This window comes from Aethalodelphis obliquidens, unplaced genomic scaffold, assembly GCF_003676395.1.
Source record: "Aethalodelphis obliquidens isolate GAN/ISIS:26980383/991018 unplaced genomic scaffold, ASM367639v1 scaffold30, whole genome shotgun sequence".
NCBI classification, from domain to species: domain Eukaryota; kingdom Metazoa; phylum Chordata; class Mammalia; order Artiodactyla; family Delphinidae; genus Aethalodelphis; species Aethalodelphis obliquidens.
The window spans coordinates 1018609-1044786 of record NW_020837974.1 but is presented as its reverse complement, the minus strand read 5'-3'; the positions used below and the strand labels follow the sequence as shown (position 1 = coordinate 1044786).

At 57.3% G+C, this 26178-nt stretch overlaps 1 protein-coding gene across 18 annotated transcripts in view; it reads right to left on the bottom strand.

Moving 5' to 3' along the window:
• Positions 1-3385: 3385 nt before the first annotated feature.
• Positions 3386-26178, bottom strand: part of LOC113630354 (uncharacterized) — a 59614-nt gene continuing 36821 nt past the window's right edge. For 4 of the 18 annotated variants that reach the window (XM_027125582.1, XM_027125583.1, XM_027125584.1 and 1 more), the window contains 4 exons: positions 22226-22355; positions 13763-13903; positions 11195-11625; positions 10239-10882 (listed from right to left, as the gene is read on the bottom strand). In XM_027125582.1, the coding sequence (XP_026981383.1) occupies positions 10540-10882; positions 11195-11625; positions 13763-13903; positions 22226-22252 (942 nt within the window). In that variant the 5' untranslated portion in view covers positions 22253-22355 and the 3' untranslated portion in view covers positions 10239-10539. Of the gene's footprint in view, positions 3928-5933; positions 7303-7367; positions 7529-7889; positions 8341-10238; positions 13226-13762; positions 13930-22225; positions 22356-26178 lie in introns of those variants that run through there. The other 14 variants (XR_003436916.1, XR_003436912.1, XR_003436913.1 and 11 more) reach the window with 14 other exon arrangements.

Genomic DNA, 26178 nt, shown 5'->3' with positions numbered 1-26178 from the left:
CAGACAGATCTCCTCCTCCCCCTCGCGCCCTGCCCGCCACTCCCGGAGCCCGCCGGGCTGGGCTCCGCCTGCGACGGGGAGAGGAGCGGAGCCGGCGGGAGCCGGGCTGCGGCGCTCACTGCGTCAAGCGCGGGGCGAGCGCGGGGCGGCGGCGGGGACAGCGCGTGGCGAGCCCTGGGCCGGCCGGGCAGGCGGGGGAGCGGCGGCTCCGGCTCCGGCTCCGGCGCGGGCGCGGTGGTGGCGGCCGCGGCCGCGCCGAGGTTGTAGCACATTCTTTCCGAGCGTGAGCGAAGGTTTCGTGGAGGAGCCCGAGCGGGGAGGGCTGGAGGAGGGGTAGGGGACGCGGGCGGGGCGCGCGGCGGTGGCGATCCCTCACGTCGGTGGACTGGGGGTGTCCGGAGGGTGAGGCGGGAGGGAAAGTTGGAGCGTGCTGTGGGGGCGGCGTGGGGAGCCCAGCGGCATCCTCGCCCCCTCCTTCCGGCTCGCTCTGCGCGCCCCCGCCCCGCCCCAGGCCACGTTAGAGCAGAAGCCCCCGAAGGCCTAGGAGTCGGGACACTGGGTGGAGATGGGAGGTGGGCCCCTGGGGCGGAGATGTGCACGCGCGTGCGGGCACTGCCTTGTGCACACACACCCGGGAACCGCGTGAAAGTTGACCCGAAGTCAGACCCTGTGTGGGCGCGCGCGTCCGCGAGTGCAATTGCTCGGCCCGCAGGGGCGCGCGTTTCCGGGATGGGGAGGGCCCTGCACCTGCTGGAGGTCGCGCCCGAAAGGATTTGCCCTCCCCCAGATTGCTGACCCCCACTAACCCTCCCACTGCTCGGCCCCGCCCCCCTTTCGGTTAGCGGGAGGGCCGAGGAGGGTGTGTGGGATCAGCCAGGATTCTTCGGATTCCGGAAGGTTCGGTTTAGCGGATTTTCCTCCCACCGATCCCCTTCCCCTACATTCGCCTCCCGAACCCCCGGAGGACTGAAATCTCTCGGTCGGCCTCTAAACAGGGTTCTAAATCCGCAGCGCCCTGGTCTCCCTGAGCCCGCACCCAGCGTCCACACCGCCTCCCGGGGCGGCTCCCGCTCCCCACGGCCGCTGCCCAGCCTGCGGCTTGCGTGTTCGGTGAGAATTCCAAACCAGACTCAAGAGCGCCCCCGCCCGGCACGGCCTGCGCGCCGCTTCCTGAGCCGCTGTGTCGGAGCCCGGGAGCCGGGACGCCGGCGGGCGCGCGGGGCAAGACCCTCCGGGCGCCGCGCCCTGCGCCGCGCCCCTGCCCCGCGTCCTGCCCCGGCCCGGGATGGGAGACAGAGACGGCGGGGTCGACCTGCGCGCCGCGGGGCGCGCGCGGCATAGGGGAGGGGGCTGCTGGAGGGTGAGGGGCGCCCCCCCCGGGGGGAGGCGCCGGGACAGGCGTGGGAGTGGCGCGTGAGGCTGCGAGCAGCGCGGCCGAAGGCTGGCCAGGCCGAGGATGGGCGCGCTGGGTTCCGGTTCGGGGTCCGGTCCAGCGGCCTCTCCGCAGCCCATAAACTCCGTCCAGCCTGCGGCGCCCGCTGCCGCCCTCCAGCTCCTCCCAACCCCACCCGCGCCTCCACCAGACTCGACGTCTCCGCGGGAGAGCTGAGACCCCAGAGGGATCCGGGATAGAGGATAGGCCACCACCTTGCCCCTGGACCCTTGCGCCTAGAGGATGACGGTCAACGTCGGAGCCACTGTCTTCTGGCTGTCCTGTCCTTGAGGGGTGCTCAGACCTCCTGGGACCGAGAGGTGGGGGCAGAGGCTGTCTTGGGGGTGGTGTCTCTCTTGCCAAGGGTCCCTACTAGAGGTGCACTGCCCCTCTGTAGCCTAGGCCGGCTCACAGCCCCCGTTCCCACTTTCCCCCCAACTCGCCAGGGCCTTGCAATTCGGTGACCTGGTTCGCCAGGCGCGGTGCTCCTGCCTTAGGGGAGCACTCCTGCCGGATACCCAGGCCTTTCCTGCTCCAGCATCTTGAGATGTGGAAATATGCCTTTGTTTGCTCTAAGAGGGCAGAGCCTGGCTGCTGCCCCCCAGAAAGGCCAGACCCGCCTCAGGCTAGGAATGGGAGACCCCAGGGCAGACCCGGAGGGAGGAGGGAGGGGGGAGGCCCGTCTCTCTCTGGGCTAAATAAAGGCAGAGGGCTCTCTCTCTGGTGTGTCTCCTGTGAGGCAAGATCCCTCCCTCTCTCTCTCCCTCCCTCTCTCTCTCTCCCTCCCTCTTTCATCTCTCAGACACTCCTCTCCTCCTGAGAACCCCCCCCCCCCCGCCCAGCCTCTGTTGTAGACACACTGCACCCACACACCTCATGTCTATAGGCAGCCGCAACCTCACCCACCAGCCCACTCCACCACGAGGCATTATCTGGTCGGGAACGCGGGATACTGCTCCACCCTCACAGAAGCCCAGCTTAAGTTGTAGCTGGTATAGCCTGGCAGCCTGCTCCAAGCACCCCCAAGTCAAATACACCCCAAGTCCACACCTAACACACGTGCACTCGCGCGCGCCCACGTGGAATCCCGAGTCCACACCTAACACACGTGCACTCGCGCGCGCCCACGTGGAATCCCGAGTCCACACCTAACACACGTGCACTCACGCGCGCCCACGTGGAATTATAAACTTCACTTCCACGTGTCAAGCGTGTGCTTGCTGCGTGCATCAGTTCAGTTCATCCTCGCGGCCACCCTAGAAATGAGTACTATTAACACCTCCCGCTTCACAGGGAGGCCAGGATTGAACGCTACAGGAACTGGGTCAGCAAGATTCTTTTTATTGTAACAAACCCACTGCCGTACCTGGATGCACCCCAGTGCTCTCTGGGGAGAGGCAAGCTAGGAAGTGAGGGCCCTCGGGCCTGGGGCTGTGGGGCCACCACCTTCCCGAGCTGCTAGGGCCCCCCCCGTGCCTGTGTCCCCCCGCCTCTTTCCTCCGGACACTCTGAGATTCCCCCGGCCAAGTACTCACCACATTGGATTTTCCACCAGACTGTGAACTCAGCAGAGCAGGACAGTCTGACCCACCTCTGAATCCAGGTGCCATACACCCGAGCAGCACAGGAGGGGTGACTGAGCGAGTTTCAGAATAGATGAGGGTCTCACATTTCTCCACACCCCCGTCATGGCTCCTCTCTCCTCTAACGATGGCCTGGCTGGGAGGAGCTGACCCAGGCAGGTCAGTCAGTCACCTGAGAGAACGCAGGGAAAGAGCAGAGGGACACAAGTGGCCGGGCTTAATGTGGAGAAGAGCCCTCCCCACCCCCATCCTGGGAGATGGTACCCAGAGAAAAATGGAGACTGTCTCTTCCTGTGCCCAGAACTTCACAGTAACAACAACAAACAACATAAAACCCAAAAGCCATAAAAGAAGCGATATGTCCAACTTATATCCAAGCAAAGATCCTTTATCCTCATATGTAAAGAGCTCTTACAAATCAATTAAAAAAATATACCCAAGAGGGAAAAAAGTGAGCAGAGATTATGAACAGAAAAGGAAATAGAAATAACACTTATATATACAAAAAGTGCCCAGTCTCACACTTAACAACAGAAATGCAAATTAAAATTACTCTCAAAGATGATTTTTCATTGATCCAATGGGCAAAGAGTAAAGTTTAATGACACCATGTTGCAATGGTATAGGGAAGCAGGCACTCTTGGAACATCTGAAACAATGTCCAAATTACAAATACATATATCCTTTGGCGCAGCATGTACTTCTAGGAATCTGTCCTCCAGAGACTGCTCACAAATGTGAAGAATGATATATTACTGCATTCAAGGTTATTCACTGAAGCACTCTTTGTAATAGCAGCAGATTGGAAACATCCTAAATATCGGCTGGCGGTGGAGCGCTGGGACACATCCACACGGAGGCGCGTGCAGCTGGGTAAGCACAGACTGATTTGAGTCCATCTCCCAGAACGGTCTTCAGGGGAACAAACAAGGAGAGGAACAGTGTATGTAGTACTTTTTTTTTTTTTTTTACGAGTACAAAAAGGGTGTAACAAAATAACATTTTACTTGCTTGTGTGTATTATTTACTGACAATGAAATTCAACCTCCTTAAGAGTACAGTTCCACGAGTTTTGACAAACGTATACATCTGTGTCATCACCACCCCAATCAAGATATTGAAACTTCCATCGCCCCAGAAAATGAGACTTCTCACTGAGTACCCACGTCTGCCATTTGAATTTTGTACAATGTGCATACATTTCCTTTTGTAATACAGTTAAACACAGAAGTTAAAATGAAAAATTGTTTCATATCTGTCATCTCATCTGGTCCCCGCAATAACCCAGGAAGGCAAATCATTCCAGCCCCATTTTACGTATCAGACTGAACTTCGTTCCTGGAATGACAGACTTGCCCCAGAGAGCCGAGTCCGAACCTGAACCCAAGGCTCTCTTGTTTCAACAGATTTATTGAGGGATAATTTACATGCCATACACTTCACCCCTTTCAAGCGTGCTAGTCAATGGATGTTAGTGTATTCACAGAGTTGTGTGACCACCTAATTTGAGAGCATTTTTCACCCCAGAAGGAAACCCCAGTAGCCGGTAGCAGTCACCCGCATTCTCCACCACCACCTCCAGCCCTAGGCAGCCACCGACCTACTTTCTGTGTCTGTAGATTTGAGTTTTCTGGACACTTCAGATCAATGGAATCGTATGCTCTGTGGTCTTTTGTGACCGGCTAAGTTCACTTAGTGGTGTTGTCTTAGTGGTAAAATGCAGGGGGTTTTGTTTTCGGTTTTTCGGTTTTTTCAGGTATGGAGTTTATCTCAAATCATGTTAACCTGTGATGTAGGCATTCGGAATAAAAGAGTGGAAGACGAGCTGAATGAGTCTGAGAGAGCATCTGAAGCAGCAGCATTTTACACGCGAGGAAGACGAGGCCCACGAAGTGAGGTTTCTTGCCCAAGTCAACTGTTAGCTGGCAGCAAGTCTACGATGAAAATTTAGATTCCCTTCTTCCTACTCCACTGCTTCTCCTTCTGACAAATACTTGGCCTACACGGTTTAGAATCCTAGATCCCTCTTCTCCAACTTCTACAGAGATGGCAAGATGTGGAGAGGAAGGGAAAGGGAGGACCATGCCTGCACCCTTTGACACGTGCCTCTGTAGCATGTTGAATTGATCATTCTCTTCCCATTTCCACTGCCATGCCATAGGGCTGGCCCAACGCCTGCCCAGAAGACTTCTGCAGGAACTTCAAAGCTGAGACTCATATATGTTGTAGCATATGTCACAATTTCATTCCTTTTGATTGGCTAATAATATTCCATTGTATGGATGGACCACATTTTATTATCCATTCATTAGCTGACGGACATTTGGGTTGTTTCCGCTTTGGGGATATTAACGAATATGCTGCCATGAACGTTTACGTAGTTTTTACATTAACATGTGTTTTCATTTCTCTTGGGTATATACCAAGGAGTGGAATTGCTGGTCATACGGTAACTCTGTGTTTAACATTTTGAAGAATTCCCAAACTGTTTCCAAAGCGGATGCAACATTTCATATTTCCACCAGCAGTGTGTGTGTTTCGGCTTCTCCACACCCTCACCACCACTTGTTTTTATGTCTATTTGATTCTGGCCATCCCAGTGGGTGCGAAAGGGTATCTCACTGTGGTTTTGATTTGCATTTCCCGACGGCTAATAATGCTGAGCATCTTTTCATGAGCTTCTCGGCCTTTGTAAATCTTCTTTGGAGAAATGTCTATTAGGGGCCTTGTCCACAGCCACCAAGCTATCTATCTTTTTATTATTGAGTTGGAAGAGTTCTTTATATGTTCTAGACACGAGCTCCTAATTAGATCTATAATCTGCGAATATTTTCTCCCTTCCTATAGGTTGTTTTTTCACTTTCTTGTTTTTAATTTTGATGAGGTCCAATTTTTTTTTTTCTTTTCGTTGCTTGTGCTTTTGATGTCGTATCTAAGAAGCCCCTGCCTAAGGTGAAGATTTACTCCTATGTTTTCTTCTACGAGTTTTATAGTTTCAGCCCTTATATTTAGGTCTTTGATCCATTAAGTTATTTTTCAGATGCTGTGCAAAGGGGGTCCAGTTCCATTCTTTGCACGTGTTGTTGGTCCCAGCACCATTGGCTGAAAAGACTGTTCCTTCTCCGTTGAATCATCTTGGCCCCCTTGTCAAAAATAAAGTGACCGTAAATACGAGGGTTTATTTCTGCACCCTCAGCTCCACCCCATAGGTGTATATGTCTCTATCCTTCTGCCAGACCCCTCTGTCCCGTTCCCTGTAGAACCTGACCGTGGGACGTGGGAACCCTCTGCTTCGTTCTTCATCTGCAAGATCGTTTTGACTCTTTGGGGCCCTTTACTCTTGAACTCAGTGCAAGCCCTTGGCTTATCCGTCAGCCTCCCGGGCTGCCTCCAGCACATGTAGGAGCCCTGATAACTCAAGATTACCAACAATGGAATTGCTACCAACAAAGGGCGCACTTTTCAAGCACCTGCTGTACGCCAGTACTTACTGTGTGTAAGCACTTGATGCTCGTTAATTCTTTCATGCCGTGGCGACACTGAGGCACCAGGAGTCCAAGAAACTAGTCCAAGGTCTCACACACACGGTCAGTGGACAGCTACCACGGTCCAGCCGCCTGGCTACAGCACCTGGGCTCTTTCATTGGCTTTCACATGTAATCTTGCAAATTTTCAAACACACAGAAGAGTTGATATAATTTTATAGTGACACCCAAACGCCCACAGCAGACGTCTGGCTCCACCTGCTTTATCACCCTTCTCTCCAGCCCCCAGGAATCAACCACTTTCCCAGCTGGCTGCAGATGTCCATACACGACACCCCTAAACAGGCAGCGCGCACAGCACAAACTAGACGTCAATGTTCGTTATGGAGTTTTTCATTCTTTGCAGTAAAACTGATAAGGAAATGTAGAAACATCAGGGGGACCATCGAATGCTCTAATGTGTGCTCTGCAGCCCAAACCCCCATTGACAGACAGAACATTCGCTCCAAAAATGCCCACGTGCCCCAGCCCCCCGCGCCACCCTGGCTCTGACTTTTTCCACCGTACGTTGGCTTACTCTCTTCCGGAATTTCATAAACTTGGGGTCATAGAGTATATGCCCTCCCTGGGTCTGGCTCCTTCCACCCCGTCCAAAGGTGTGTGTCCGTTGGCTGCCGTTTCGCTGAGCGGCTCTGAGTCGTTCGCACATCACGGCCGCTCTTCCCCATCGTGGGGCTGGGCGCCTGGAGGCCTCGCAGCGCCACTCCCATGGCGTGTCTTGGTCTGAGGGAGGCAGAGACATCTGCCCAGCCTTCAGACGCCACGCTGCTCCCCCGTGGCCTCAGCTCTGGCCTCTCTCCTGCTCACCTGCGTGACCTCTGTTCACACCTGTGTCCCCACCTGCTCCTCGGGGCCAGCTGCACACCGACCGGAGGAAATGGGGGCCATGTCTCCTCCTTGGAAGCCAGAGGCTGCAGAAATGCACGTCTTTGTGGGCATCGCGCGTCTGGGATAAACCACACGATGGGCTGTTGGGTGGAGAAATCAACAGAGTATGAACTGCATAGAAAATTCAATTCCAATTTTGCAAAGAACAAATGTACGTGTGCGTAGAAGTAAGACCTGGCCGAATGATGGTGCTTTTCGTTCTCTTTTTTTTTTTTTTTTTCCAGAATTGTCCCTCTTGACGATTAGGAATGTGGATTACGACAGCCGGGGCTGTCGGAGCTCGGGCCGCGCTGAGGCACCCTGCCCTCAGGGACCCTGAGACGTCAGGTCTGTGTCCCTGACAGGCGCGGCCCAGGGCCACCATCAAGGAGCAGCCAATGTTTGCAGACCGGATGCGGGCCGGAAGGACAGATGGACGGACAGACAGAGGGGGCCTCACACCTGGGTCGGGTCCATTGCGTCTCCAAGTTCTGGGAACTAGCGGGCCGCCTTTCCCGGGGCTGCAGAGGTGGGGCTAGGACAGCTGTCCCAAAGGGGCTTGCAGCCCCTCGTGCTTTGAGGGCTGGAGCTGGTCTCCTACAGCGTGAGAGGCCGGGGACCACAGCTCCCCGGGGGGGCCGCCAGGTCCCTCCAGGGACTCCAAGATGGAGGGGCCGTCGGAGGCCACAGGTGGGCGTGGCCTTGAACACATGTGGGCCCCGGCCGACAGTGAAAGCGGCAGCAGCACCGGCCCTTCCCCCACTTCTCACGTGAGCCCCTGGGGTCAGGACCAGTCAGAGCAGTGCCACCTTTGGGCAAAGTACTCACAGTAGGTGCTTCGGGACCGAGCCACAGGTGTGCCCTTCCTCACAGGTGGGCCGTCAGCGTGTAGCCCTGCTGCCCTGCTCGGTGGGGACCCCAATGCCCACCCTTCTCCCTGGGAGACCCGCTGCAGCCCAGCCCCGGGGCGCAGGAGCCCGGGGGCAGGAGGGCGGGTCTGGGTTCAGTGGGCACCATCCTAGCGCGCGCTCGTCCCCTTCTGAGGGTGTGGCCTCCTCACCTCCAGGCCTGTGCTTACGCCTGTGCCCCTGCGTGGCATGCTGTCCAGCACGCTGGTCAGCCTGCCCCAGGCCTCTGCCCTTCAGGCCCAGCTTGGGTGTCCTGGGCCGGTTCAGGTGCCCGTGCACGCCCATCACCTGGGCTGGGGTCGTGGTTCCTGGTCGGGGATCACCTTGCAGGAAAGGGCTTGTGCCAGTGCCCCCGAGCCCCAGTGCCCCTCACAGGACTTGAACTGACCTGGCTGGGGGGGGGGGGCATCCCAGGGGAGGGACAGGCAAGTGGGTCCAGGGAACAGAGGCCAACTCCGCCCCTCCCCCTGGCAGTCTCCATGCCAACCGACCGTCCCATCTCCTGCTTCGGTGTCAGCTGCTCTCCTTTCCCGGAGGGCCCTCTGCCCCCACAGACAGGCCACTTACCCTGAGCCCCCGTCAGGATGGAAAACCAGGCAAAGTAGGAGATTTGGGCCAGGAGGTGCCCTGCTGCAGGGGACGATTGATTGAGTCTCCTCCAGGAATGAGGCCAGCGCCTCCATCCTTCCTGGCCGAGCGCCCTCCCTCTGGCCTGATCCGTGGGTCAGAGGCATGTGGACGAGAGTCCAGGGGGTGGCCTTCCTCACAGCCACCCTGATCCACCCCTTCCTGGGTCCATGTCGACGCCTCTGCAGGGCAGCCTGGGATCTACAGCTGCAGGCCTCAGATCCCTCCAGGCTGCCCAGCCCCTGGGCCTCCATTAAAGCACCAACTAGTGTGGGAGGTGGCCCTCCACCACCTCCTTGCAGGACAACGTGCCCCCCCGCTCAATTACTTTTGAGAAAAATACACACGGCCCTTGTGTTACTGTCCTTTCTTCTCCCACTCAAGGCTCCTGGCCCAGTGGGGCATCAGGATGTGCTTGATTTCCTCCAGTGTCAGGGAGCTCACTACTCAGCCCTGGTAGCTGCTGGTTTATGCACCTACATGTCCCACCTGGCTCTGTCTTGAGAAGAGCTGAGCACCCCGTCCTGCCCCAGACAGGGCGGCTCCTCGGGCCATCTCAGGGCAGCCTGTGGTGGGCCCACCTCTGAGGGCTCCTGGCCTCAGCTCGGTCCTCGGCCCAGCCCTGCCTGCCCCCTCCCACGTGACCTCCACCCACACCTCCTCGCCTCCCCTGCATCTCTGCAAAGGTGTCCCCAGCTCTCCTGGCTGTGCAGCCACCAGTGCCCCCTGGAGCTGACCTCTCGGGAGTCTGGGCTTCGCGGGCTAATGGGCAGCAGCCCGGGACAGGCTGTGATGGACACCAGCAGGGCAGGGACCCAGCTGTGTGATGTACTGTCAAGTGGGCAGCAGGTAAAATGCCTACCCAGTGCGACAGAAGCAAGATATAAAAAGCCTCCACGGCGCCTTTTTATTGACTAGAAATCTTGTCCTTCATGTCCCATCATCTCCCGGGCTAACAGGCCACACTGAAGCTGGAGGGAAGTCGGTGTCCTGGCCGCAGGGAGACGCGGGCTCCCAGGGCGCCCGACACAGCCTGGGGCCCCCAGTCGTCCCCCAGCATCAGTGAACCCCTCCCAGGACTGTCTGACGTGGCGGGTCACCGTCCCCCATGCACTTTCTCCCCCTTCTCGTCGGGGGTCCGGCAGGACACAATCACCCCTCGCGGAGGCTGCGGGTGGCAAGGGACTTGCCCAAAGCAGACCTGGTCCTAGTTCTGCAGCATCGTAGAAGCGCAGGTTCTGGGGCCGCCCACCACTCGGCATGCAAGGAGGACGTGCGCCCATCTTGCAGTTGGGGCTAAGTCCCGGGATGGGGGGATTTACCCTGCATCCCTGCAAGTCAGAGGCAATGCTGGGCTGGGACCCAAGGCTATGGGGCCCCAGAGGCCCAGGGAGCCCCCGGGGGGGATCAAGCCAGGGTCTAGAGCATCTGCAGATGGCTGTGGAGCTCCAACCGGACCAACACCCAGAGCACAAGCTTCCCCGGCACCAGGGGTCTGCCGGCCCCAAGGCCCTCACGAGGCCAGCAGGGCGGAGATGGAAGACAGGCTCCTTCTGAGGCAGGTTATGCCCCGCAGGCTAGAGGCCAGCAGGGAGAGGGCTCAGGAGGCGGCCGCAGCCTGGAGCTGGCTCCTGGGGGTCCTGTGCCCTCCCGAGCCCCGGGCCGGGGTCCCCAGCAGCCCCGTTCCTGTCCTGTGCAGGCCCCTCTCCCAGTCCCCTCAGGCAGGTGGCAGCTGCAAGCCCGCTGCTCCACGCCCGGCCCAGCACCCCAGGGACCGCGCGAGCCAGAAATGTCTGTGGCTCAAAGGAGGCCGGGAGGCACGCTGATCTAAATGAAGGGCCGTCTCTTCCTTCCAGAAGAGCTGGGCCCGTGGCACCTCCGAGGAGCCTGGAGCTGGCTGGCCAGTCGCGGCATGCGGAGCTAGTAATTAATAAAAATGAGTAATGATGGACCATCTGTCCCAGCCTGTGCTCCATGGCGGGGCCACGCCGAGCCTTCATTAGGCATTCCTCGGCTGTGTCCCCACAGATGTTGACAGTGGCCGTGGGGCTCCTGTGGGAAGACTGAGTTGAATAAATTTAGGCAAACAGCACGGAGAAGGCTGGGTCTCGGTGAAGGAACTCATGCGGGGTCAGCCTGAGTGAGACCCATGGGCAGGGGCCCGCCGTCTGTCCTCCACCCGGGAAGGTGGGACGGGGTGCAGACTGCACGTGGGTGGGGGCCTGGCCTCACCTGCTCCCTGCACGACCTTGGGCGAGCGCCGGACCACTCCGAGCCTCCACTCCAGGCTGCGGGGAGCAGGGCAGGGCCCCAGGACGGGGGTCAGAGTGTGTGTTGGAAGCACGGGGATCAGGGATCAGGACCCCCAGAGCCTTTAGTTTGCTCACGTGCAAAGGAGGCCGCTGTCCGTGGAGTCTAGTTGGTGACCAGTGGACAGAAGGGGCCTCGTGTCTTAGAACTCTTGGAAGGTGCTGGTCAGGGCTTACTCTCCTCGACAAGCTGGCCACCGCTGTGCTCCTGCCAGAGACCCTCAGCCCTGGAAAAGGCCTGCGGGCCAGGAGCTGCTCCTTGCCCTGGGGGAGTCCATCAGCAGGAGACGGGGCTGGGCGCCCTGGATGCCCACGGCTTGCAGCCCAGGGAGAGTCAGACAAGCAAAGAGGGAGCTGCAGGGAAACCGGGGTTCAGCATGGGCGGAGGTGCCGGGAGAGGAAGCACCCCCAGAGGTCTGGGGTGGCAGGGAGCCTGGGCAGACGCAGAGGCAGGGTTTGCCCTCTTGGAATCCCAAAGCTTTGGGCTCTGCGGTGTGTCACGGCTCCCCAGGCTGGCTCCTCTCCGGACAAGTGGCCAAATGCCCCAGGGTGGGGCAGGGAAGGGTAGCTGGCCTTGAAAACACCGGGAAGAGGCATGCACAGAGAGGGACACTGAGATGCAGAGCCAGGCGGCCTGCCCAAGGCCACGCAGCGAGAGCAGTGGAGCCTGACTCCCTCCAGGCAGAGGGAAGCCCCAGCTCACCCTGACCCTGACCTCGAAGGTCTTCCCGCCCCTTTCCCCACCCCCTCCGCAGCCTCCAGATCTGAACTCTCCTGCCGTATCTCTGCCCCTCGTCCCCTATTTCCCTCCAGTGTCTCTACTGCATTGTGAGGGTGACTCTCTCAAGATGGACCTCATCTTAGAGGTAAACACTCCGGTCTCCCCTGCGGACACGGGTATTGAACACGGACCACAGCAGAGGATCTCTGCCTGCTCAGCAGCTCTTCGCGTTTGCTGTCCTGTCAGCTGACCCCACCCCTCCTGGTGAGTGCACCCACCCACCTGTGTCTCCCCAGTCCCAAGGGACAGTTAGCTGAGCAGGCCCTGGCCGCAGGCCCGTGACATCGGACCCCAGGCGTCTCTGGTTACCCACCTGGGTAACCCAAAGTCTGCCTGGCTCACCCCCAGAGAACCCAAGCCCCCAGCTTTGTCCCCACACAATGGAGCACCCGCCCAGAAAGTGGAATCAGAGGATGTGTTTGTTCCAGGGGCAGTCAGCCTGGCCGGACCCTCGGTGCCCATGGAGGTCAGAAGGGAAACTGAGGCCCAGGGGAAGCCAGCCCTCCCATGCAGAATGGGGTCAGAGTGGAGACAGGAACCCAGACCCCCTGGGCACCAGGCCAGGGGTCTTTCCCACCCGGGGTCTCCTGCCAGCCTCACTGCAATGCAGGTACAGCCCCCTCAGGCAGGGGTCAAGGAGAGAAGAGGGTGCAGGGAGCCTGGAGAGCTATGGAGGTGCTCAAGGGCAAGGGGGTGGAGAGGAGCGCGTCATTACCCGCGTGAGTATTCATGAGTCCCATGAATATTCATAGCAACTCCTACCACTGATAAGGGAGAAGCTGGGCTGGGAGGGAGAATCCATTACTCACTTGTCTGGCCAACCTGGGGCCAGAACCTGGGCAGTGGCCCTGGGCCTTGCGGCCCATCCACCAGCAGGCCCAACAGGGACCCCTCTCCAAAGGTTGACAAGGAGCAGGGGCCAGCGAGGGCCTGGCCAGGGTGAGAGGGCCACATGGCCTCTCCCTGCCATGGGTGTGGGCTCCCGGGCCCAGCAGCTAGTCACGGACACCTGGGCGTGGCAGGCGGGGACGGGGGTGGGGGGGGGGGGGGGGGGGGGGGGGGGGGCCGGGAGCTGGGTGCCTCAAGATGGGTCTGGCTCCTCCGGGTAATTGGCAAGCAGCCAGAAGGAGCTGGGAAGAGGCTGCAGCTGCTGGAAACAGGATCGCCTGGGGGCTGATGAGGACAAGACTAATGTCAGGGGTGGAGGGAGCCCAGAGAAGGAAAGCGAGGACGGCTCAGAGAGGGTCAGTAACTCGCCCGAGGTCACACAGCAAAACCATGAGGCAGTCCAGGGCTCCATTCTGTGAGTGTACAAGTGTGGGTGGGGGCTCTGGTATGCAGGAGGGTGACACCTGAGCTGGTTCCTACCCCAGGACAGGTGTGTGATTCTTCCCGCACTTAGTAGGCCCTCAATTTGTATATATCCAATGAATGACTGATCCACAGCTCCACGTGCGTCTGTATTTTAAAGGGAGAACCGAGTCTCAGAGGAAGGGCCCCGTCCCAGGTCATGCTGGAGGGCACGATGGGTCAGCCCCTGTCTCACTGGGTTATGCCTGCAGGTTAGACACAGATCTTTGTGGAAAACCACCATCTTTGGCGATCCTGAGCCTTTAGGAGCGGGGAAGACTCCGCTAGCAGCCCCGTCTCTCTGTGACCTCAATCCCTTCTAATACACGGAGCTGAGAAAGGTGTGCAGGTCATACTCACCTGGAGGAAAACAGAAGACTCAGGAGAACAAGGGCCGTTGAGAGCGGAGGGCGGCAGGGCTGGGCTGAGACAGGACAGGGCAGGTGGATAGGAGGGTCCCAAGGCCAAGGGAGGCCTGAGTCTCTGGAGCAAATCCCGAGGCTGGAAGGGTGAGCACACACGTCCATCTGCATGGTGACAAAGCAGGCAGGACACCATGTTGATAGGAAATCAAGTGAGGAGGCTGACAGTTTGTGGGGGACTAAAATAATCATAAATGATGGTTTTTATTAAAAAGTATCACCGGGAAAATGTAGGCTTATTCCAGAAGCCCAAAAAGAGCCCAAAATATAATAAGGGGGAAGAGGGGAGATGGGGAATGGAAAATTAAAATCATGAAAATAGCCCAAGAAAATCTTCTGATATTTGCTGGCGGTGGCGGGAGGGAAGGACGGAAGGATGAAGGAAGGGAGGGTGTCATGTAGTGTGAAGCGATAAACATTATTCTGCAGCCGAAACAGCACAAGGGCGGGAGGAAGAGGGACAGATAATCTATCACGGAGGCATGACGGATGTTCCTGCTGCGGACAAGGGGGCCAGGCCAGCCGCGGGCCCAGCAGGAGCCCAGGTCCCCGGGAGAGTGGGGACAGCCTCTGGTGGCCCTGGGCAGCCTAAGTTACACGGTGTCTGGGCTCGAAGGGCCTGGGGCTCGTGGAATCCAATCTGGATGAGAGAAGGGAAACAGGCCCAGAGAGGGGAGGCCGGGGCCCAGAGTCACACAGCAATCCAGGGTCAGGGAGAGGCAGGAACATGGGCCTCCCTGGGGACAGGGGAGGTGGGGACGGAGCAGCAGCTGGACCCCCAGATCCAAGCCTCCCTCAGGGAGGAGTCGGGAGACCTCGCTACCTCCTACCAGCTCCTGCCAAGCCGGCGGCCGCAGCAGCCCCCCATCCCCACGGGGGTACGGGCTGGGGATCCAGTCTGGGTGTGAATCCCGAGTCAGCCACTCCCCCCAGGAAAGTCCCCCGGCGCACAAGTCCCGTCAGGATGTGGAAGGTGGCCGGCGCGCAGTGCCGGGCACAGGGCAAGGGTCCCCTCTACATCCACGGCTGGCCCTGGAGCTTCTGGTGCCATGTCACTCAGGGGGCTCTACCTGGGGTTCCCTCCTGTGAAGCAGAGGATGCTAACCCCTGACGTGTCTAAAGACAAAAAAAAGAGAACCCAGAATCTCTCAGGTCGGTGGCCATCTACCCTGTCTTTGCGTGGAATCAGAAAAAATCGACTTGCAAGCTCTGGCTAAGGTGGCAGGGTGGCAGGAAGGAGCGACGTGGCCCGGGCTCGGGGGCGTCCGGGCCTATTGAACCCCTCTGGGCCTTGGGAGACGGGAAGCAGTCGGAACATCACCTCCCTCCCTGCCAGGGGCTGCAGGGGCAGCTGGTCAGCCAGCACCAGGACGGGCAGGCGACGGGGGCGGTCCAGCCAGCCCCACCCTGGGCCACCCGGCTCAGCGGCACACCTGAGACCCCTGCACGGCAGGTGGGGAGAGACAGGAAGACGGGAAGGTGGAGGCTGGGCCCGGAGAAGCAAGGAGAGAGCCAGAGGCAGAGACGCCAGGACCCCTCCCCAGACTCCACCTCCCAGGACCCCTGCCCTCCCAGGGTCCCTCCGGGCGCCGCTGTCCTCCCACCCCTGGGCCCCCTGCCTCCCTGGGCAGGGTGCTCCTCGGTGCATCCTCCCCGCACCCTCCGCTCTGTAATTAAAGGCGATCTCAACCCCCTTTCTGGAAAGTTGGGGACGAATAGGAGCAAAGCCCCTTCCGCAGCCTCTGAGCCACTTTGAGCAGAGCTGGGGGGAGAGGCCACGCCCCCTCTCCGCTTGGGAGGGAAGCAGCCTAGGCTCTGATGCTCTGGGAACCCCACTTCCCACCCACAGTCCTCTCCCTCTGCTGCAGGAGAAAGGGTTTGGGGTCCATGCCGACCAAGGGATGCAGGGCGGGGAGCTGTGCGGCAGTCACAGCCTTGGGCTCCTCTAGGAAACGCGGCGGGGGGGTCAGAACCGGCCCCTCAGGGGCTGTGAGGACAGGACGGAACTGCCCGCCCGACCACCACGGCCAGGACCTGCCTGCTGCGGGGAGCTGTCGGGGACCCCAAGGAGAGAAGAGTGTCCCAGACACCCCCCTTCAGCCACCCTGGGTCTATGTGGGCCCCCTGATGGGAGGGTGCAGGGCACCCAAGTCCCCCAGCCAGGTCTCGGGACCCCAAGTCCAGGATCCTTTCGGGGCTTGGGGATTCACGAGGCAGTTGTCTCCTAGGGCCCAACCCCGCGGGGCTGCGCCCATCCCCTGCTGGCTGCAGAAGTCTCCGTGGGGTCTGCAGGGAGGGCCCATGCTCGGAGGCTGCAAAGGGGGCCTGGAAGGGCACTGACCATGACCGCGACCAGCAGCATCTCCTGGGCGCTTTGCAAGGATGGGGGCGTGACTGCCTGAAGGGTTCCGGGTGGGGTTTTGGTTTCTTGAGGAAGTTGAGGTGGATTTCCACACGACTAAGTTTTCCCTCTGAAATTGGTTAAAGGCCTTCCTGGGTTCGGGAAACAGGGAGGCGAAGGAGGAAGGAGACAGAACCAGGCCCTGGGAATGAGGCCCAGACAGCAAGCGAGGCCAAGGAGGTGGGCGCCCTGCGCAGAGGAGCTGAGAGGCTGCGCCGGCCCAGCTGTCACAGCTCCTGAGCCCCTGTGTCCAGGACGCTGGAGAAAACCGCTGCGATCGAGCCATCAGCCACCGGCGGCCTGACCCTCTCCTCTCAAGCGCTGGAGGAGTTTTTCAACAGATGCAAATGACTTTCTTGGGGGGAGGGGAGCAAAGCTTCCTTCCCTGCCAGAGATGCCTGGAATCCTGAACTGGCCCTGGGCCCCGGCACGGCCCTCACACGCCTCTCCCCATGGCTGGGGGCCGCCCCAGTGCCAGCCCCCACCCTGGGCCCCATCCACCTGACCCAGGAACGCCAGGGCAGACAAGGCAACGACCACCGGAAGGATGCAGAGGAGGGAAGCTGGCCCGCAGTGCACGATGGGCCTCCTTGTCCTGAGCAGAGGTGGCGGCCCGTGAGGCAGCTCCCCCGCCCCCGTCCCCACCACAGACCGGGGTGGATCTGCAGCCAGGACCCCGGCACCCCTCGCCCGGCTCCCCGCCCCCCTCCACGTGCCACCAAAGCCCCCCCATGCCTAACATTGCCCGAGGGTCGATTAGGACGTCTGGAGTTGATTAGACTCTGACACTGATGAAGCCCAGAAGTAATTAGTGAGAGAAAAAAAGTTCTGATTAGTCCTCAGCATAATTCTGTCCAATTATTCAAAGTTCATGCCTGCAGGGGGTGGAATATCTCCAGGAATATTTATTTATATCCCGAGCTTTTTCATCAGCTTTGTGAATCTAGTTAATAATCACCTGGACTGAACTTGTTAACTTGGAGACTTCGATGCGGCCGAGCCGGTCTGACGCTCAGAGGCTCCGCAAGGGACACTGGGGCCTGTCTTTTCTCCGCCGGAAGAAGCCCGGGGTCGCCACCGACATGTGTCACTTGGGGCTCACCTGGAGCTTGTGGGGGGCAGGGTCGGTGGCAGGCCCTTCCTGTGGGTAGGAAAGTGGGAGGAGGTAGGAGCGGCCACGCGCCCGGGGCCACGGGAGGTGGCTCCGCAGCAGGGCTCCTGTCCTGGGGACGACCTCTGGCTAACGTGGGGTCTTGGCCATCTGCTGCCCCAGGCCCGGCCTGCCCTGCTCTCCCTGGGTGCCCGGGACTGCAGCCGGTCTTCACCCCTGCACAGCACACGCTTTGCCAAGCTGTGCACACCCCCAGTGGTCAAGGAGGCCCCTGCTGGTGGCTTAAGGCCCAGGCCAGGTCCTGTCTGTCTGTGGCTGGCAAGACAAGGCAAACTGCTGACCACAGGTGAGAGGGGTGTGGCCGAGGCCCAGCTGCACGGCCGCCAGGTGTGTGCGGTGGGAGAGCCCGCTTCCCACTCCGAGCCTCAGCAAAATCTCACGGGGACAGGCAGGGTCCCGGAGGACCCCTGAGGTTTTGGAGAAGTCCCAGGGCAGATATGGGGACACCATGGTGACTCTGGTGACTCTGAACTTGGAGCACAATTGCTTGGGGACTGTGTGTAATTCTGTTTCCCGGTATTGCCCAGCTCAGACCTCCTATAGCTCAGGGACCAGGTGAATGGGGGTGGGGGTGGGGGAGGGGGGGTCTGTTAATGGAAGGAGAAAATGAAACATTAAAGAGAAAGGTTTTCGGGCTTCCCTGGTGGCGCAGTGGTTAGGAATCCGCCTGCCAATGCAGGGGACACAGGTTTGAGCCCTGGTCCAGGAAGATCCCACATGCCATGGAGCAACTAAGCCCGTGCGCCACAACCACTGAGCCTGCGCTCTAGAGCCCGCGAGCCACAACTACCAAGGCCGTGTGCCAAAAGTACTGAGCCCGCAAGCCACAACTACTGAAGCCCATGCACCTACGGCCCATGCTCTGCAACAAGAGAAGCCACCGCAATGAGAAGCCCGCGCACTGCAACGAAGACCCAACGCAGCCCAAAAATAAATAAATAAAAATTAAAGAGAAAGGCTTTCCATTCATCAGGAAAGTCCTGCAGCCTCTGATGCAGGTGAACAGAGCCCTCCCCCAGCAGGCTGCGCCCCCTCGGCTGCCGCCCCTCCCCCTCCATCCTCAGACCCTCTTAGTTAACGAGCTCGCGGCCTTTGCAGGGCTGGAAAGCCACTCCCGTGCCGAGAGGTGGAGTCTGTTCCAGCCCTGCGTTTGCGGTGGTCCCCAGGACACAGCGTGATGAAGTGATGCTCTGTGACTCCTGACGCTGGCCACAAACGGCGACACCACTGCCACCTGGCTCTGTCTTGGGGACACAGACACCCTCTTCTGCCCACAGACTGCCCCCACTGGAGCTCACCATCTGGAATGAGGTCCCTTCACCCGGGCCGGATGCCCCACCCAGTGCCTCGGGCAGCAGAGACCAGCGTCCAGTCCACGCCCAGCCCCGCCCACGGTGCAGATTTGGGAGCAGAATAAACCGCTGTTGTTTCAGGCCACTGAGCTTGGGGCACTTTGTGGTGCAGCAATAGTACCATCAGAACAGGCGGAGCAGGGTGGGGCTGGGCTGCAGTGGTCCAAGCTGTGCCCCAGCTCCCCGGCTCTGCCCCCACTCCCACCCCCGGCTCCAGGCGTAAGCGGCTTCCGGGAGGAGATGAGGCCAGGGCTGCCTCTGCCTCCTTTCCCTTCTGGTCCGCATCCTGGAACTGAAGGCTCCAGTTTTCAGTGCGGAGGCTCAGAGCTCCGCCTCCCTCTGCCCTCTCTCTTCTCTGCTGCTGTCCAGGCTGCCCAGAAGAGCCCGCCTCAGCATCAGATGACGCTCTTTTTGGATTAATTTAGCCCAAATCAGCAAGGGATCTCCTCATTAGGTTTTAATGAGGAGCTTATTAGCTGGGCGGTTCAGGGAAGGGTATTTGCTCTGTCTGCCCAGGTAACGCTGCTTCAATCCAGCCAAGACGAAGTTCGGAGACACCCGCGTTCCCCTGTTCCCGTGAAGGTTCAGCAACCCCACCAAGACGAAGGAAGAAGAGGGAACTGGGCACCCACTGGCCACAGTAAGAGGCCTGGCTGCTGGGTCCGGCGTTGCCACTGACCCACTGGCCAATCCCAGTCAACACCCCACCCCACTCCCGGCCTCAGTTTCCACATTTGCGCCCTGACAGAGTTGGACGAGATGAAGACGACACAGGGAGATATAATCGTTCAGTGCTTGCCACGTGCTGGCCCAAGTAACAGCATTCACCAGCAACAGGAATCCTGCCAACAACCCAGGGAGGGGGTGCTCGATCTGCCCGGTTACAGGGAGCTGCTGGGAACATCCGTGCACCATTTTTGTGGGACGTATGCATGCGTCTCTCTTGGGTGAGAACCTAGGAGCGGAGCAGCTGGGTCTGGGTCGAGGGCAGGTGTTTCACTCCCCAAAGTGGCTGCCCCTCTTCCCACCCACCGTCAGTGGGAGCGCCCCAGCTGACCACACCCTTGCCGACACCGCCGTGGTCGGTCTTTGCTCATTCTAGCCTTTCCAGGAGGCGTGAGGCGCCGCCGCGCTGCGGTCCTCATTTGCCTTTTCCTAGTGACTAACGATACTGAGCATCCTTTCAATGTGCTGATGTGCCGCGTCTTCTTTGCTGAAATGTCTGTTTAAATACTCGGCCCATTTCAAACACTGGGCTCAGAGTCTTCTTATCCCTGAGTTATGAAAGGTCTTCATATATTCTGAATACAAGTCCTTCATCAGATATATGTTTTGCAAATATTTTCTTCTAGTCTGCAGCGTGCCTTTTCGTGGGAGAAAAAACTTAGGGACCTTGGGTTTGGCAAACATTTCTCAAATGTGACACGAAAAGCACAGATTGTAAAATAAAGTGGACTTGATGAACATTTAACGTGTTTGCCCTTCAAAAGACACTGTGGTGCCCATTTTAAAGATGGGAAAAGTGAGACATGAAGGGCTAAGGCATCTTGCCTTTCCTCTGTGAGTCTGGGCAGGAGTGTGGTGAGGGGAAGAAAAGGACTCGCCTGGGGTGACCCCGCTCCCTGCTCAGCTCTGTGGCCTCAGAGTCTTACCCAAATTACTGTCCGGCCCCCACTGGTCACCGAGCGGGTGGGAGGCCACAGCACTGCCCAGCGATGCACCCCTACTGCTGAGTGGTGGCGCCAGCCTTGCAGCCAGGGGTCTGGCCCCAGGGGAGGTCCTGAGGCCCAGAGAGTGAGTGTGTGCCCCGTGGCTGCAGGGCTGGGGGGTCCCAGGAAGGCTGGGAAGCAGAGACTGTCAGAGCCCGTGAAGCAGCAGGAGGTGGCCTTGGGAGAGAAGTCTGGCCCAGAAACAAGGAGTTGGGCACATGTGGGGGCCAGCTGGGGACCTGGGGGGCACTCAGCACAGGCTCTGTGCCTCGGCCCCAAGGTCAGACTGGGGCATGGGTCCCCTAGGCTGGTCATACCCTCAGAAGGCATCTACCCTGGTTCACGGATGGCCCAAGAAGGGAGGGGGCCCCCGAATCATACAGGGGGCCACAGTGAGGTAGGGTCAGCCCCAGCATTGCCTGCCAGGCGAGGGGGCTTCTCCATCTCCACTGGGCCTCCCTGCCTCCAGGCCTCTCCCACAGGAGCTGGCGACATAGCAGCCCCCCTGCCACCACTCCAAAACCTGGGATGGCCCCCAATTCCACAGACTGTCCGGGCGCCAGGCCCTGGGCTGGGCGCTGGGGACGCAGAGGAGGGGACATATGGGGACACGGTTTCTGCTAGCTGACGTCTCAGCCGGGTATCCCAGGCCCTCTGTATGACTCCGGCAGAGTTCTCAGGTGCTCTGCCCCTCGCTGACCCACAACTGACCCATCCTTCTTAGCTCTGGGCTTGCTCTTGGGGCTGGGTTGGACTTCTCCTCCAGGATGCCTTCCTGGGCCCCATAAACCCTGGAGGCCCAGCTTGGGGCACAACAAGGACCAGAGCGACTCACAAAGCCCCCACCTCAGTCCCTTCGTAGGAGAAATGGGACTATCTCAGGGAGGGGCCTAGGAGCTAACGTGTGCGCGTGTCTGCTGTGGGTGCAGAGCGCTTTGGAATCCAGAAAACGCTTCGCACGCTGGCAGCCTCTGAGGACACGCCCCTCCCGCTCTCTGCACCCTTGCGCCCGGCTCTTCCCGTGCTGAATGGGCCGATTCCCAGGGCCGTGAAGCGTTGCACCTCCCCTCCCTGCCATCTTGGGTCACTGGCTCTGGGAGGCCAGCCACCGTGCCGTGAGGACACTCGGCCTGAGCAGGGGCCAAGTGGGAGGAACCGAGGCCCCGGCTACTACTGACCCTGAGCCACCTGGACAGGGAGCCTCCGGCCTCAGTCAAGCCTTCAGATGCAGCCTCGTGAGAGCCCCTGAGCTGGAACCACCCAGCTAAGCGACCCCCAGGTGCCTCACCCCGGAAATTATGGGAGATAACACGCATCGTTCTACTTCACTAAACTTGGGGGAGATTTGTTACGTAGCAAGAGATGTCGAATACACAAACCATTTGCTCTGTGAACCAAAACTAATGCTAATGACAATGATAAAGTACCTCTGCAGGAGCAGAGGTTGGGAGCTGCCCCCGGGGCCACCGTGACGGTGCTGGGCGGGGCTTCCCCGTGAAGACGCGCTGAGAATGCCCACACTCACCCAGATTGCCCCGCAGCTGCCTCCAGGTGGTTTCGCCCAGGCAGGGGCTGGAAGGGGGTCTCAGGACCCCCTTCTCTGCCTCCCCCCGGTCCAATTATTGCCCCTTTCAGCAGGAAAAGCCCTCACACGGTTTCCCCCGTCCATGGCTTATGCAATAAAGTCTCTGTTCTCACTCAGAAACGCTTTCTTTCTCAAAAAGCCTTGCCCTTGCAGAAGAAGTCCTCTGCGCTTTCAGAATCTTACCTCTGCTGAGAGTTTTAAAAAATTCATCCAGAAAGTCAATTGATTTCTTTGTTCTTCGCTGTGTCTGCTTCCCCCCTGAGGCAGCCGGGGCCCCGATTCAGTGGGCAGAGGCCACAGAGAAACAAGAAAACTGTGGAAGAGACAAAAACCTCCGTTATTAACTACAGACTGCATGTTGTCACAAGTGGGCCCAGGCTGCCAGGGTGTCAGGGCCCCAGGACCCCATGGTGGCGGAGCCGCGGTGGAGGGATCGGGGTCAGCTGCCTCCCCCAGGCCCCCAGCCCTAGCCTTCCCGCCAGCCTGGAGGCCACCCCCTGGGACGTTAGCCCTGCCAGCCCTGCATGCCACATTCTCAGTCTAGCCAGGGACACACGTGTCAGTGCAAACAGCCCTAGGTGTGCACAGGTGAGGTGGGGGGTACGGTGGCGGCCAGAGCAGGGCTTTAGTTCACTGCTGACGTCAGCTCAGAGGGAAGAGCAAACCTGAGGCTTCCCCAGGCCCCTGCCCTGCCCCTTGGGCCTCAGTGGCCCCCACTGCTTGCCTCTCTGTCCTCTGCGCTTAGCCACTGCCTCCTCGGGGTACCTCAGAGGCTCCCACTGGACACAGACAGTGAGGGGCACCCCTGGATGCCCAGTTAATGCCACCTGCACCAAGAGCGGACATCTCTGGGGCCCCCACTGCATTGCCCTGTGATGGGGACCTGAGCTCCTGGGATCTTGGCACAAATAGGTGCAAATGGCGATCTGTGTCTGTCCCAGAGTCAGTGGCGTGAAAACCCCCCTCAGACTTGGCCCAGCCCCTCATCCTTCTTGGGGAAGGCGTGTAACCCCGTCAGCTTCAGATTTTGACTGTCCTTGTATGGAAGTCAAAGAAAACCAGAGTGTGAAGGGCCCTGGGAAATCACTTCATTCAACCTGCTCGTTTAAAGACAGAGAAACTTAGGGGCTTCCCTGGTGGCGCAATGGTTGAGAGTCCACCTGCCGATGCAGGAGACGCGGGTTTGTGCCCCGGTCCGGGAAGATCCCACGTGCCGCGGAGCGGCTGGGCCCGTGAGCCATGGCCGCTGAGCCTGCGCGTCCGGAGCCTGTGCTCCGCAACGGGAGAGGCCACAGCAGTGAGAGGCCCGCGTACCGCAAAAAAAAAAAGACAGAGAAACTTAGGTCCTGGAAGGTATTTCTAAACCCCAGTGTCCAGCATGGTTGGTGATCAGGAAGGGACGGGTAGGGGAACGTGAAGGTGGGTAGAAGAGGGAAGGATGTGGGTGAAGGATGGGTGGGTGGATGGATGGGTGGATGGGTGGGTGAATAGGTGAAGGATGTATGAGTAAATGATGAATAGTTGGGTGAATAGGTAAATGGATGAAGGATGGGTGGGGTGGATGGATGGATAGATGGGAGTATGGACAGGTGAATAGATGAAGAATGGGTGGGTGGATGCATGGATAGATGGATGCATGGATAGATGGGAATATGGATGGATGAATGGGTGAAAAATGGATGGGAATACAGATGGGTAAATACGTGAACAATGCCTGGGTGGATGGGAACTCACAGCATTAGGCCTCCCACTAGCATCCTAATTTTAGTCCATAAAGTAATGAACTTGTCTGGAAATATGATCAAAGCCTTAGGAAAAACTTCCCTATACCCAGCTCCGATGGGCTCTTCATAGATGGTGGAGAATAAGTGATGACCCCCTCACCGCAAGAAACTCAGTGGGTAATGCAAGGGGCCCGGTGTCTCTATATGGGGGACAACAAACGTGAGTATGTTAGTTCAGAGAGTGGACACAGTGATGGACAGACCACATCAGGGAAAAGCAGGGGAAGTTCCTGGAAAGTTCAGCCTGCAGGAGAGGAAACAATATAAACCATAACAACGGCCAACTCAGAGATCAGTGCAAAGGCTGCACCAGGTCTGGTTTTGTGTGTCTTGAGAAATTGACAAGCGATTTGTAAAATTCACAGGGAATGCAAAAGACCTAGATGAGGCAAAGTGATTGAAAAAGAACAAAGTTGGAGCACTAACACGACCTGATTTCAAGACAGATTATAAAGCTATAGTGATCGAGACAGTGAGGTATTGGTATAATACAGACAAATAGGCATGGAATAGAGTCCAGAAATAGATGCATACATACACAGCTAATTTTTGACAAAGGGACAAAGGCAACTTCGTGGAGGAAAAGACAAGCATTTCACCCAACGAGATTGGAACATTTGGATATCAATATGTTCAAAAAACAAACAAAAAATTTGATCCATATCTCACACCACATACAAAACGTAATTCAAAATGGATCATAGGGCTTCCCTGGTGGCGCAGTGGTTGAGAGTCCGCCTGCCGATGCAGGGGACGCGGGTTCGTGCCGCGGTCCGGGAAGATCCCACATGCCGCGGAGTGGCTGGGCCCGTGAGCCATGGCCGCTGAGCCTGTGCGTCCAGAGCCTGTGCTCCGCAACGGGAGAGGCCACAACAGTGAGAGGCCCGCGTACCGCAAAAAAAAAAAAAAAAAAAAAGTAAAAATTCCTGTTCTTTAAAGGTAACTGTAAAGAGAATTAAAGGACAACTCACAGAACGGGGGAAAATATTTGCAAATTGTATACCTAACAAAGAATTTATATACAGAATGTGTAAAGAATTCTCAAAATTCAACAATAATAAACCAAAAAGTCAATTTTAAAATGGGCAAAAGATATGAACAGATACTTCACCAAAGAAGATATGCAAATGGCAAATAAATACCTGAAAAGATGCTCAAAGCTAATAATCATTTGGGAAATACAAATTAAAATCACAACGAGATACCTCTCAGCACCTATTAGAATGACAAAAATTAAAAAGACCAATCATATCAAGCATTGGTGAAGATTTAGAGGAACTGGAACACTCATACACTGCTGATGTGAATACAAAACTGTACAACCACTTTGGAAGATGGTTTGGCAGATTCTTAAAAGGTGGAAGTTAAATACATACCTGCCACATGACCAAAACATTTCACGCCTAGGTATTTACCCAAGAGAAATAAAAAGATGTGTCCATACAAAGAATTGTACAATGATTTTCATAGCAGCCCAATCTGCAGTAGCCTAAACTGGCAACAACCCAAATGTCTATTAACAGGTGAATAAACAAATTGTGGCATATCCATTCAATGGAATGCTATTCAACAATAAAAAGGAATAAACTATTGATACACACGACATCACCAATAAATCTCAAAAAAAAATAATGCAAAGTAAAACTACCTCTATTAAGAGATGACACAACCTTATCTATAGAAAATCCTAAAGAATCTATACACACAAAAGAAACAGAGCTAATAAACAAATTCAGCAAAGTTGCAGAATATAAGATCGACACACAAAAGTCAGTGGTATTTCTATACATTAACAATGAGCAATCTGAAAAGGAAATTAAGAAAACAATTCCATTAACAATAGCATCAAATACTTAATAATAAGAATCAGATACTTAATAATAAATTAAATAAACCAAGGTAGTAGGTACAAACTGATATAAGGAAATCTATAAAACATAGAAATCTATAAAACATCTAAATAAATGGAAATACATCCCATGTTCATGGATTGGAAGACTTAATAATGTTAAAATGACAATATTCCCCAAATTGATCTACAGATTCAATGCAATTCCTATCAAAATTCCAAGGCCTTTTTTGCAGAAATGGACAAGCTATTTCTAAAGTTCATATGAAATTGCAAGGGCATCCCAAATAGCCAAAATAATCTTGAAAAAGAAGGACAAAGGTGGAGGATTCAACTCGCACTTTCTGATTTCAAGAGTTACTACAAAGCTACAGTAATCAAACAACGTGGTACTGATGTAAGGATAGACATAATGATCAGTGAGAGTCCAGAAAAAACTCATACATCTGCGGCCAACTGATCTCCAACATGCAGGCCACCACTATTCAATGGGGGTAAATAGT